At 32.0% G+C, this 13,595-nt stretch overlaps 2 protein-coding genes across 2 annotated transcripts; both read right to left on the bottom strand.

Moving 5' to 3' along the window:
* Positions 1–4,037: 4,037 nt before the first annotated feature.
* On the bottom strand, positions 4,038–8,739 carry LOC132721259 (microfibril-associated glycoprotein 4-like). Its single transcript, XM_060705539.1, has 4 exons — positions 8,166–8,739; positions 7,494–7,590; positions 4,670–4,831; positions 4,038–4,487 (listed from the first exon to the last, which is right to left on the bottom strand). Exons 1-4 carry the CDS (start codon positions 8,307–8,309, stop codon positions 4,228–4,230), a joined length of 663 nt encoding a protein of 220 aa, XP_060561522.1. The 5' UTR covers positions 8,310–8,739; the 3' UTR covers positions 4,038–4,227.
* A 158-nt stretch (positions 8,740–8,897) lies between these two features.
* On the bottom strand, positions 8,898–10,159 carry LOC132721260 (uncharacterized). The gene is made up of 2 exons (XM_060705540.1): positions 9,678–10,159; positions 8,898–9,174 (listed from the first exon to the last, which is right to left on the bottom strand). The coding sequence occupies exons 1-2, from the start codon at positions 9,937–9,939 to the stop codon at positions 8,966–8,968; spliced, it is 471 nt and encodes a 156-aa protein (XP_060561523.1). The 5' UTR covers positions 9,940–10,159; the 3' UTR covers positions 8,898–8,965.
* Positions 10,160–13,595: the final 3,436 nt, after the last annotated feature.

Raw genomic sequence — 13,595 nt, forward strand, 5'->3', positions numbered from 1 at the left:
TAATAACTCGTGGCCACGAGATAATAAGTCGTGGCCACGAGATAATATCTTGAGGCCACAAGATAATAAGTCGTGGCCACGAGATAATAAGTCGTGGCCACAAGATAATAACTCGTGGCCACGAGATAATATATTGAGGCCACAAGAGAATAAGTCGTGGCCACGAGATAATAAGTCGTGGCAACAAGATAATATCTTGAGTTCTCAAGATAATAAGTCGTGGCCACGAGATAAAATTAAACTGCAAATGTCACCTCTATGCCACCGTAGTTACCGGGTGGTTAACTTTTTCATTTACATTTATTTAGTAATAAACATGAAAATAATGCATCCCTTACCGGGTGGTTAAGGTCAATTCACTTTTTCCTTACGGCGGTATATTTGAAGCCTACCAGCCTCGCTAGATTCTTGTGAGTAAACTCTCAAGCAAGCTTATAGCATGTCGATGGTACTGCTCGGGTTGGTGTCTGAAATTATGCACGGTGGAGCACATGAGGTCTTCCTTCTCCACTATAGCTAGAAAGTCGTCAAATGACTTTGGCACTGATGTTGCGACATAACATCAAACAAACTAATAATCAAGTTTTGTGTCCCCGTTTGTATTGGATATAACGAACCATTCTATCCATTTTTTACTTAACACAATAACGCCTATTTATACATCAAAAATTTCAGGTAATTCTTTATTATATCCCTTTTACTTACATACGAGACCTGTTGAAGCCTACGCGGAATAAAGCATTGTTGTCGCTTACACCTTATTTTTCACCCCTGTGCTTATAGCTTTTACAAACACTCAGAAATTCAACATTTTCAATGTGAACAATTATTTTGCGGGTAACATTCACGCAAAATTTGTAATTTTTAAGAATTTGATTAAACTACGTCGAGTTAGCAAAGAGAAAAGGTTCGTAGAATTTCTTTTATTTGAAAATGTAAATATTAGGCATGTTAAATGTTGACTGGTCATTTTCTATTCCAATAACCGAGAGAAAAAATATTTGGGTAACAGACACGGGTACTTTTATTGTTGGTAGCTTCCACACAATATTTTATGTGCGAGTAATATCTATACATGTTATAGCCAAGACATTTATTTAACAAAATCAGGATTGGTGCATTTAGCCTTAACCTTTTATAGAATAGTTGTATAAACGTTTACATTATTTACAATTTTAACTTTAATTCCGAGTGAATAAAAACATCACATCTAACGTGCTTTGAAACCTTTATTTAAACATTAGTAAAGACATGTACGCTATATTCTAAGGACAGAAAAATAGTTTCCAAGCCTTTAAAACTGTTCAACATTATTTTGAAAGCAACGTGTTTCGATAGAAATGATTATAATAAAAAAAAGTTTTTTTACAACAAAAAAGATAGAGGCGGAAGTAATACAATGCGGACTTATTAAGAAAATATAATTCACAGATAGATAGATACTTTATTTCCTTCAATGTACATAAAGAGCTGAACATATATAAAAACATATAACTACAAAAGTTAACAAAACATTTTAACAGCTAGACACAATAATAATATGTAGTCAAATATATAACTGTAAACATAAAGCATTATCAATTTACAGAAAACAGCAATTCAGAAATCAATATTTACCATATTTCTAGAAGCATACTCATATTTAAGGTAAATAGATAAGTACGTAAGCTAACAGACAAATAAATAATCAGTCTTGCTCTTGATATTATTGGTAAATATTCATCCAAAAATATATGATATAAATTAAGAAAGCATTAAAATTTCGTTCTATATGTGAGACAATCTTGTTCGAAACGAAAGTTAACAAGAGACCTCAACTAGAAATACATTTTCTATTATACTTTTTTTAACAGATTATCAAACCTGATTCAATTTGATTACTGACTCTAATGTTGTACAATATTTATCAGATAGTTTAATGTTAAATTGTATTGATATCAAAACTCATCTTGCCGAAAACATACAGATTCGAAATACAAGATCAGAAATATCTTTGTTCATTGAAGTGATATTAAGTATAATTTATTTATATAAAGGTTTGGCTTACAACATTATGATTAACTTAAGTACGTATACATACATATAACTATGAGTTAGTTTACAATATAAAACAATCTTATGCAACAGGAATGGGGAAAAAACAACAAGCAAACAAACATATAAAAAATAACAACGACTTATACGTGTGTGCATATACATAAATTGAAGGTTAAAACGCCGTAATAATATGATTGTTTCATTTCTTACGTCACTGAATAATTAAAGTATACATTGTACTCATACAATATACATGTATCCTTAGTTCTACACAATTGTGTCAATCCCGTGTGTTACCTATACTGAATGACATTCAGTTTCTTCCAATCACATATTTATAATGCATTATCTTAAACAAATAAAACTATTGATTATATTTAAAGACATACATAATTATAAGTGGGGTAACTGCCCATCTCTCGTATTTTCTAGTGTTATAGTGAGGATTTCGTCAAGTTGGCACTCGCTTGCAACATTATCCACCAAATACAGAAGTAAGTTCCGCGAGAATTTATGATATAGTTCCACATGGATGTACGCGGTGTAAGTAATTTCAGGCAAAAGTTCATAATATGATCAAGTAAATGTTCACATAATATTGAGCACAATGGGCAAAGTTCAGTATATCTCCCGGAGACTGTTTTCCCTATAACTGACGCTACTACATAGCACATGGGAAGTAACTCTGGTGCACTTATGGTAATTGACCATAGTTCAGATGTATTACAAGGTGTTGGTAAGTAATTCACTGCGCCCGGTCTTTGGTGCAATAAAGCCTCTGTCCTACCTTGTTTCGATGCTATAAGTACTTGTTTATGTAACATGTTTTTCCAAACTTTCTTTGACGGAAATTCACCAGTTCTTACGAAGTTGTTTAACACAGTCAGGAGGTTATATTTTTGTAACAATTTGTAGGAATCCGGTATAAAGCCAACGTATTGCCTGTCATTGTTTAGAAAACTAAATAACCGATTGAGGAATACTTTTTTTGCCAAGTATCTACATGGAAGGCGGCATAACTGCCCTAGAAACGTCAGTTTCCTAAATTCAACATTGATTTCTATTGAATTCATGTTCAATGCAGTTAAGGTGTATTGCGTGCTTGTATTCATTGCAAATGACTGAATTCTTTTTAGACAGAATCGATGCGATTTTTCCAGATTTTCAATATCACTGTCTGTATAATTATTCCATAACTCATAGCCATAGAGAGCTCTATGCAATATTATTGAAGAGAAAATTGTTTTAAAAGTAATCGGAGATAAACCGTTAGGATGAAGACCACTGTTTGTAATACTAAAATAGGTACCACGCAATTTTACACTTGCGTTTTCTTTTGATTGTTTTAGTTGCAAAAATCTATTACAGTCAATTCCAAGATGAGTATAGATGTCTACCTCATGGATCGTTTATGTACCAAGTGTCCATATTCTTTGGAGATTTCCGAGTTTACTTCACTGAATACAATTATGCCGCAAATTAATTTAGGAGTAATAATCGAATTGAAAACTGTATTATTCCATACGAACTCACAGGAAACTTTCACGTTTAAAGGACATTTCAAAAGAATTAAAACTACTTAATTGCTAAATTCATTATAATTTGCAAATAAATCTATCATTATTATTTAAGTGCAAACTACCTACCGTATGTAAATAAAAAGATACCAGAACAATAAACATCGTATCTCTACTTGCCACAGTATACTTAATATGTGAGCATATGATAAAAGAACATTTTTTATCCAATTAATTCTATTGGTAAGTTGACAATAAATAAATTTCATTTACACAAAAATGTTTCCGCGTACAAGCAGAAATTGTCTTTGTATTATTTAAGGTTGTTTCCTTTTTTCTTCTTTTGTTTTTAAACAACCCACTTGGACACGTCTTTGAAAGTTCGTGGTTAACATATGACTAGTTTTAAGTATAAAACAGTAGATTGACATAACAATTGATTTTTCATGAGACCAAGACTTAGAGTAATAAGTGACAAATACATCATGACAGCAATATATATAACGCCAATATCTATCTTTTTCAAGCGTTATTGTTAACAATAAAATGTTAAGAAGTTTTACAGTAAGTTAATACAAAGAAGCATACTTTTTCAAAGTTATTCAATAAACTTGTGTTCACTAGCTTGAACATAACATTTGTTATTTCCTTACAAAATGGGATCAGGATGTATTTATACCCGCCGGAACATCATTTTGGAGACCTTGAGTGATTCAAAGTCTTTAAATGAGTAGTATACCATCCCACCCCACGGGTTGACAGGTCGTCTTGTACCAGGAGTAACATATTCACCGTTTAGATTTACGTAAGTACAATCACTATGCCACCATCCGCCATGGTCGTCTATAGCGCAATCAATGAAGGAACCATCACGATTCATGTCGAAAGTTGAAAAATGACTACCATTGTGATATGATAAACCTCGTGAATCGCCTGTATTGAAAACAAAACAATAATGTAAGTCAGTGAAACACGTTTTACTAATCTAAACATCGTTAATTTCTTGTTAATGTTAATGATGTTTTAAAATGGCTTTGCTATTGTACAGCTTGAAATATTTTTGTATATACTGTAAACAACAATTTTAATTAAAAATCGACCACGGCAATGAATACCTGCAGTTCCCACACCCTCGTCGATATGAAGAGTATAATACGGATTTTCACCGATACTAAAATTCTGAAATGTTTCGTATACAGATGTTCCGTCAGCTGCCGTCAGATCAAGCCTCAACTCTGTTTTTCCTCGGGAAACCATTTCGTAGATATTTTCAAGGCCTGAATAAAAAGTATCTTTCTCAGAACAATCGATAAAATTTAAGCTCATATTTACCTGAATTATTAGGAGAAAGTTTCACATAATTACAATATTTTATTTCATGCTTTCCAGTGTTTTATTGTAATATATCAGATGATTATATTCTGATAAACCACTAGTGAAATTTATAAAATATAATGTTCACTGTAGCCGGACTATATCTGAATGCCGATGAAAAGAAAATTAAACTAAATCGAATAACAGGCTGAAATAAGTGCCGTCATACGTAAATTTTGCTACTTTAGGAAAAGAAAGTCGATGTCATCATACATCATGTTAAAAATGTAGCAAAATTAGAGAAATTTAACAGAACTATATTTCAAAATTAATGATGTGACGTCATGATGTGATGACGTCACAAAGGAGAATGCGTGACGTTACGCGGCAAAATCAGTAAAAAAAATACTTAAAATCACTTAAAAAGCATGAAATAAAAAAAAAATTAATTTGTTTTACATATAAGATTGAAATATTTTTCATTCGTGAACACCAGCTCTTATATTTTCACTCGTGGCTCCGCCACTCGTGAAAATATTGCATACGGTGTTCACTTGAAGTGAAATTATATTTCAATCTTACATGCAAAACAAACAAATATCCTCTACATTTTAACATGTTTGTGACGTCATCTTGGACAAAATAGACTCACACAATGAAGGGGTATTTACACTGCTTTCATCTACATTTATCTATACCCCCCCCCCCCCTATAAAAAACAAACCTTTTTAAATGTCCAATAAGTGGACAATAGAAGCAAGTAATTTTCTATATATGCATAAGATGCATACAATAATACAACTGTCCATTTTTTAATAGTACAAGGGATAATAAGTGGGCTAATAGGAGAACTTGTTGTAACTTAGACTCGTTAAACTAAATAAAAATGAGTTGTCCTCGTGTCCTTCAACCTTCAACGAACTATGAGATGGCAGTCAAGTTCCCACTTATATATACAAATCCCAGTAAAAAATGTGCAAAATTTTCTAGCCCATTGTAAATTGGGGCGACGGGTAAAAAAAAGAATAAAGGGGGCAAACATAAAATTTAAATTTACTGAAATAGTTTGCAAGTACCGGAAAATTCCATATATAAGATATCTGTGTAATAACATGCATGTTTATCAGCATTAAATTTTTAGAGTGCAGATCGTGGAAAAAAATCTTACATACAAAATTGATTCAAATTACCGTATAAACCACTATTGTGCTCTCTGATATTAAGAATTGATAAATCAACAGTTTTTTTCTTTACCAGATATTAGGGAAAAGCAAGAGAGGAACTTGTTTTTTTCTGTAATACATAGAGGATATTCAAGTTTTGTCGATAAATACATGATTTATTTTCATCGAGTGGTATGAAAATAAATATTTCATGAGTGGCGGTAGCCACGAGTGAAATATGGTAATTTTCATGCCACAAGATGAAAATAAATCATGTATTTATAGAAAATACTTGAATTTTCTGTTTATTATATACATTTTCCTCTTTTTTGATATTAAAATTTGAAAGACTTTCCCTTAAATTTTGTGTACTGGCAGAATTTAAAAGAAAGTAGTCCAGCAAGACACCAGTGAAAATACGGAAAATATGTTTCACTGCAGTGAAAAATAATTTTTTACAGTGAAAATACGGAAAATGAAAATACGCATTTTATTTCATCAATATTTCTCAATATTTCATTTCTAAGTATATAATAAATGTATGTACATGTTATTTGTATATACGATATTGATATATAATGTAAAAATGCAGCCCGTTTTAGTGCGTGCCTATACATATATAAATTGGAAAAAAAACATATATATACCCGGAAATGATATCTAACGTAAGTAAGAGTCCCAGCCGATTTCATACATAATTTGTATATATAAAGGGGGATAGAATTGCAATCTATCAACCATGTGTGTATATATACTGTTATTGTCTTTCCATCTTGGGTACATTAAAAACAAATGTACAATGTACCTTCAAAACTGATTTGCAATCTTAATTTTTAACAAACTGAGGTATACACATGTATGTATTCTTCATTTGAGACAGTTTGCATTCTTACTTCCCAGGTATGACGGTATATTAAAACAAACTTATTGACTGTTGACTTTAGCGGGGAAATATTTACATAGGCAACGATGCTGCTCAAGCGGACACAATCATTGTAAACGGCAACACTGAGCGACCTCTGTCCTAAGAATGACATGTATATATACATCGATTCCCGGTTTCACATTATGATAACAGCAACATTATTATAAAGACGATATAGTTATAATGTTTACTTTACATTAAGAATGATGATTTCATGTCTCTTTGTGAGTTAAATTTGTTTATGACAATAACACAAGTCATGCAGAGCACAATTTGTATTGTAAATTTCATTTTGGAAAATTAACTGCACATTCACAAGTCATAAAATAAAACAAAGATCATGACAAAACATGTAAAAGTAAAAGATGTTGTAAAAATTAGAATATTGTCATATTATTCTTTATTCATTTAAGAAAAATGTGAAACTAATAAGCATGTTTGCATACAAACTGTCGTAATAGAATAAGAATTATTATCGAAAAAGTCATCAGAAATTAATTCAAACAACTGTAATCAAGTAAATCAACATGTACTCACCTAACCAAAATTCGCCGTCTAAAGAACCAAATCCTCTTTCATAATCACTAAAGTTTCTGTAGAAATCAACGCTGCCGTTGAATCGATATTGAAACACCTGAAATGTAATATTGTACCAGGAATTATTGCATCAATAACAAATTCAAAGCAAAAATGTTATGGCTTTGATAAATGTCTTTTCAACACCATTTATATGCACGTTCATTTTATTTGGTGAATTATATGAAAGTAACTATATCGGTATAAACGAGACATTTTATAATGATGAGGACATGTGGCGCAGAAGTAATCTAAGGCTCTGTAATAACCGCGTAACCCCGCCTGGTGAAAGATGTTGTTCCTTTGAGCAAGAAACGTGACATCTCATTTCTGATTGGTGCCAGGAACAGATTCGAGAGTATATCTTTAAGCTGTTGGCTCTCAACACAGTCGAACTAAACTATATTCTGTACCACTAATGATGTGAAGTTTGAAACATTCTTAATAATTTTGTTTGAATGTATGCAGTATGCTTTACACTGCAAAACTGTTCTCTTTCATTATTTATCGTATCAAAATTAATAACATTAGTAAAAATTGTTTAGATTTTACGTGTCTCAACATACAAATGAAATAAGGTTATGCTTAGAAAGAAATTAATGTAATAAGTAACAAAAACAAATATAGAGCAACCGTCCATCCTCCCGTATCTGTATCAAAGTCACAGTACACAGGTATAACTCGACTTGTGTTCCAGAGACGTACATCGTAAATTCCACTTGGAGGTTTTCCCCTACGCTTTTTAATGGCATAACAATCCTCGTCTGAAATGAACATCCTTTATTTCTGCATGATTATTTCCAAATGTTCAATGTTGGGATATATTTTATCTACTAAGCTAAAAAAATTCACCAATTATTGTTTTCAAAAGAAAGATTCAGAAATAGCTGTATGTGCGTCTTTGAATAAAGCAAAACATACTGCACAAGACTAACAGGCAATGAATACTACTAAAAATAAAACATCAATTTAGATTTATTTATTAGTAGATATTCGTTTAAGACGATTTTAACACATTTTTGTATAATGTATCGGCGGTCACGTCACATAAAAGGTTTTCCTGAATTTTGATACTTCTAAAAGTGTCTGACTACTTATCCTAAATAATATCCGAGACAAATGGAGATTACACTCATGAAAGTCCGATATTGTTCATATAGAATTGGGTTAAATTCATTGAATTTTCGCGTGCACGTGCATTTTTCTTATGTAATGAACTTATTTATTTACTCAATGTGTCCCAGGCCGTTCATTCTCTTTAAAAACAAATAATAGTCAATTAGAAAATTGAAATTGCAACAATACGTTTGGGGCGCTTTATCATTTAGATTTACATATCATATCTATTTTGGACCTTGTATAATGATTCAACGCCAATGTTTCACATGTAATTATCACTTGTAATTATCAATTTGTTTATCATTTTCACACAATTAGATAATCATTGTATTAGGCGACTTACCAGAGCACTCGCTGTTTTGACACTGAACTGTTTCTGTACCATTACCGTTACAGTCAAAGCCAATATCTTCCGGCGAAACGATTGTGCATGATCGAATCCTCCATTTGAATCCTTGTCCACATTTGGCGTTACAAGGCGACCAGTCTGACCAGTTTGTCCAAATACCAGTTACCGTTGCCCCTTCAAAAGTTAAATCCATCACTTTTGCTTGCGGACATATAATTATATTGACTCCGTGGTCGAGTGGTTAAGATTGAGTACTTCAAATCAATTGCCCTGTACCGCTTCTCATTATTTACGAATTAGTTTGTGTAAATCCGGTTTTAATTATATTTTGACCTTTTTTATCCATGTAACATTAATGAAATAGAATAAATCAGTCAAAGAAATCAGAACCAGTTGATTAATTATATTTATAGACGTCTTAGCAAAAAATTTATTCTGAGTTTCAAGAACAGATACAATATCGGCTTTCGGTCATTTCCGTCACCGTCCGGTAAATATGAGTGAAGTTATAATATTGGAGTCCTAAAAAAAAAAAGTTTGTTATATTGTTCTGGTGTTTCTTATTATTAAGCCATAAACAAATAAAAAATAAAGATTATATTCTTTTTTGTTTAATATAGCTGTTACCATCCAACAGACTTGCAGCAAGTTCGATAAAGAAAATCTTTAGTACTGACCTTTTGAAACGTTTGTACTCATGTATAAAGAAACAGATACTGCAATAATCAACAGTCCAATTAAAATTGAATGTACGACATGTACGAGGGTACACCATGCACACTTCTTGGCTGAAGGTGTAGTTTTATCTGCAAGCTCTCCTGTACCATGTTGAAGAGTATCGTAAATTCTGCCTTGTTCAGTCCTATTATCTCCCGACGCAAGCTCAGTATAAATTTCTTTTGCTGTGTCTGAATCCCCGTAATGAGTATTTAACTCCATAACTACATCCAAATTATCAAAATATTCCCGGTTTTTATTTAAATTAAATCAAATCAAATTTATTCAATCAGTGCTCCATACAGGATTCAAACATTAAATAGTTTATATGGTTGAATTATTTAGTTGATTGAAAATTGTTATTCATAATTCTTCGAACCTTGTATCCATTTTAAGTAGAAATTAGTTTCCCATTGTGTTATTCTTTGAACACTTAATACATTTTAAGATGTCATGAAAGCATACTTAGGTTTGTGTCCGTTTTAACTTCCTAGTGAAAGTTCATGAATAATAAGGACTGGGTTATGAATTAAGGACAACTGATACAGTATTATTGAAGTATACAGTTCTACCTCCGATTTTTGTGAAAAGAGACATGTTGTTTTTTGTTGTTGCTGTGTTTGAGATTCTTTTTCTTGTTGCATTAGTTTTTAAAAACGTCAATATGTGAATTAAAAATATCAAAAAAGGAAAGAAAAGTACTGTATACATTAATATTTTACATTCGGTAATAAACTGAAATTTAAAGAAGATAATGTTTAACTGAGATAAATTTCCACCTGAAATAGGATGCAATAAGTATAAGTATATTTCATACACTTGTATTCCTATCAAACAATTTAAGTTACAAATAGCAATAAAGGTACAACGAACAATTGATTAAGGTTAAACATTTTGCTATTGCCGTGTAATGTGCTATAAATGACCCATCAACTATAAATGGTTCATCAACTTTAAGTGGTCCATCAACTATAAGTGATCCAGCAACTATACATGATCGATCAACAATAAATCGTTCATCAACTATAAATTTCATCAATATAAATGGTCCATCAACTATAAATAGGCCATCAAGTATAAGTGGTCCAGCAACTATAAATGGTCCATCAACTATAAATAGTCCAACAACTATAAGTGTTCTATCAACTATAAATGGTTCATCAACTATAAGTGGTCCATCAATTATAAATGGTCCATCGACTATAAGTGGTTCGTCAACTATAAATGGTTCATCAACTATAAATGGTCCATCGACTATAAGTGGTCCAGCAACTATAATTGGTCCAGCAACTATAAATGGTCCATCAACTATAAGTGGCCGATCAACTATAAATTGTCCAGCAACTATAAGTGGTCCAGCAACTATAATTGGTCCAGCAACTATAAATGGTCCATCAACTATAAGTGGCCGATCAACTATAAATAGTCCATCAACTATGAGTGGTCCAGCAACTATAAATGGCTAATCAACTATAAATAGTCTGTCAACTATAAATGGTCCGTCAACTATAAATAGTCCGTCAACTATAAATGGTTCATCAACTATAAATGGTGCATCAACTCTAAATGGTTCATCAACTATAAATGGTCCATCGACTATAAGTGGTCCAGCAACTACAATTGGTCCAGCAACTATAAATGATCCATCAACTATAAGTGGCCGATCAACTATAAATAGTCCATCAACTATGAGTGGTCCAGCAACTATAAATGGCTAATCAACTATAAATAGTCTGTCAACTATAAATGGTCCGTCAACTATAAATAGTCCGTCAACTATAAATGGTCCATCAACTATAAGTGGTCCAGCAACTATAAATGGCCAATCAACTATAAATGGTCTCTCAACTAACTATAAATGATCCGTCAACTATAAATGGTTCATCAAGTATAAGTGGTCCAGCAACTATAAGTGGTCCAGCAACTATAAATGGTCCATCAATATAAATAGTCTGTCAACTATAAATGGTCCATTACTTTTAAGTGGTCCAGCAACATTAAATGGTCCATCATCTATAAATCGTTCATCAACTATAAATGGTCCATAAAAAGTCCATCAACTATAAGTGGTCCATCAACAATAGATGGACCAGCAACTATGAATGGTTCATCAACTATAAATGGTCCATCAACTATAAATGGTCCATCAACTATAAATGGTCCATCAACTATAAATGGTTCATCAACTATAAATGGTCCATCAACTATAAATGGTCCATCAACTATAAATGGTCCATCAACTATAAATGGTCCATCAACTATAAATGGTTCATCAACTATAAATGGTTCATCAACTATAAATGGTCCATCAACTATAAATGGTCCATCAACTATAAATGGTCCATCAACTATAAATGGTCCATCAACTATAAATGGTCCATCAACTATAAATGGTTCATCAACTATAAATGGTCCATCAACTATAAATGGTTCATCAACTATAAATGGTCCATCAACTATAAATGGTCCATCAACTATAAATGGTCCATCAACTATAAGTGGTCCAGCAACTATAAATGGTTCATCAATTATAAATGGTCCATCAACTTTAATGGTCCATCAACTATAAGCGGTCCAACAACTGTGAGTTTATTTTGAGAAGCTTAGCATGGTATACCATTACTAGCAAATACAATGAAATAAAAAAATTGTATGAGAATAGTCAATAAAAAGATCTACTGCATATTCTATTTATTGTATGCTATAAACAGTTTAGAAGCAGAAAATATAAGATGTATTTATGTATTTGAAAAATTATTATTTGTTATCTTCTCTCACCATTTATAACGCAACTCACACATTATTTATTGAAATAATGGGTCAATTAGAAAATTATTTTGCATATACATTATTATTTCTTTAGTATTATTAATTACCACAGCCAAAAAAATACATAAAAAGCTTTTTTAAAATGCCCCTATCCAGTAGGTGCGGTCATATCCGCGGATATTAGTCATATCTGGTATAACGTCATACCGTAAACAAACAAAAACATTAAAAAAATTATATATGTCTCAGGTATTTCGTTTCCACCGGTATTCAAATTAAAGTAAATGTTAGTTTTCAACTAGAGTCTTATTTGTCTTACTTTCAGAAATTGAAATATACGAAGGGCGTTCAATATATTCGTAGACTTATGTCCTCATTTCAGAAATAATTTTAAATTAAAATGGTATCAATTGAGAGCGTTGTTACTTCAAATTGAAAATTACCCAACTTTAAGACTGACAGCCATTTTCATAACCATGGTAACAGAGATGTATTAGATGTAACGGACGCTACTTTGAGAAGTTATGAGCGATGCACGATACGTCAGAAATCGAAGTAACGTCCAGTGTCGTCGCTGACATCGGTAAACACCATCGTGACCTGGGATGCTGACATTGCCTTATGCGCCTTTTGTCATACGCGGTTGAAATTTCATGTTCAAGCGTATAATTAATTGCCGTTTCCGGTCATGTGATTTTTATGAATTATGTTTGCCTAACAAAAAATGTAAAAGCACAGTCTACGAATATAATGAACGTCCCTCGTAATGCAATAATTTGTTCTCTACATATCGTTATTCTATGTATAAGTAATCAGTTTTAACTGGCACATGCATTTAACTTATATTTTGTTGGGTTATAAAACAACAAACATCAACATGGTAAAAGTCTATTTTGCAAAAAAAAAAACAAAAACTGCAGTATTTGGTAATCTGGAACTGTGTTGTTTACTTCATACGACCTTTTAGTGCCATCACTTACAGGAAGCCAGCTCTAGCCATTAAACCGATTTGTTACTTTACCTGTCAAGGACCAAAAATTTATTTTTCTCTAAATGTACTCAGCAAATCTGGGAAGTTAATTATAACGGAAGTTAAATAATTGTTAAAC

This window comes from Ruditapes philippinarum, unplaced genomic scaffold, assembly GCF_026571515.1.
Source record: "Ruditapes philippinarum isolate M1 unplaced genomic scaffold, ASM2657151v2 ctg8032_1_1_1_1, whole genome shotgun sequence".
In the NCBI taxonomy this organism is placed as follows: Eukaryota; Metazoa; Mollusca; class Bivalvia; order Venerida; family Veneridae; genus Ruditapes; species Ruditapes philippinarum.

What these genes read in the sequence shown, in the direction of transcription:
- LOC132721259 (XM_060705539.1), bottom strand. Translation starts at nt 8,309, where the DNA reads ATGTTCATTTCAGACGAGGATTGTTATGCCATTAAAAAGCGTAGGGGA. An exon ending in CAGATACGGGAGGATGGACG is followed by an intron (nt 7,591 to 8,165) that starts GTTGCTCTATAT and finishes ATTACATTTCAG; the next exon opens with GTGTTTCAATATCGATTCAA. An exon ending in AGACGGCGAATTTTGGTTAG is followed by an intron (nt 4,832 to 7,493) that starts GTGAGTACATGT and finishes CTTTTTATTCAG; the next exon opens with GCCTTGAAAATATCTACGAA.
- LOC132721260 (XM_060705540.1), bottom strand. Translation starts at nt 9,939, where the DNA reads ATGGAGTTAAATACTCATTACGGGGATTCAGACACAGCAAAAGAAATT. An exon ending in GAGTACAAACGTTTCAAAAG is followed by an intron (nt 9,175 to 9,677) that starts GTCAGTACTAAA and finishes TAACTTTTGAAG; the next exon opens with GGGCAACGGTAACTGGTATT.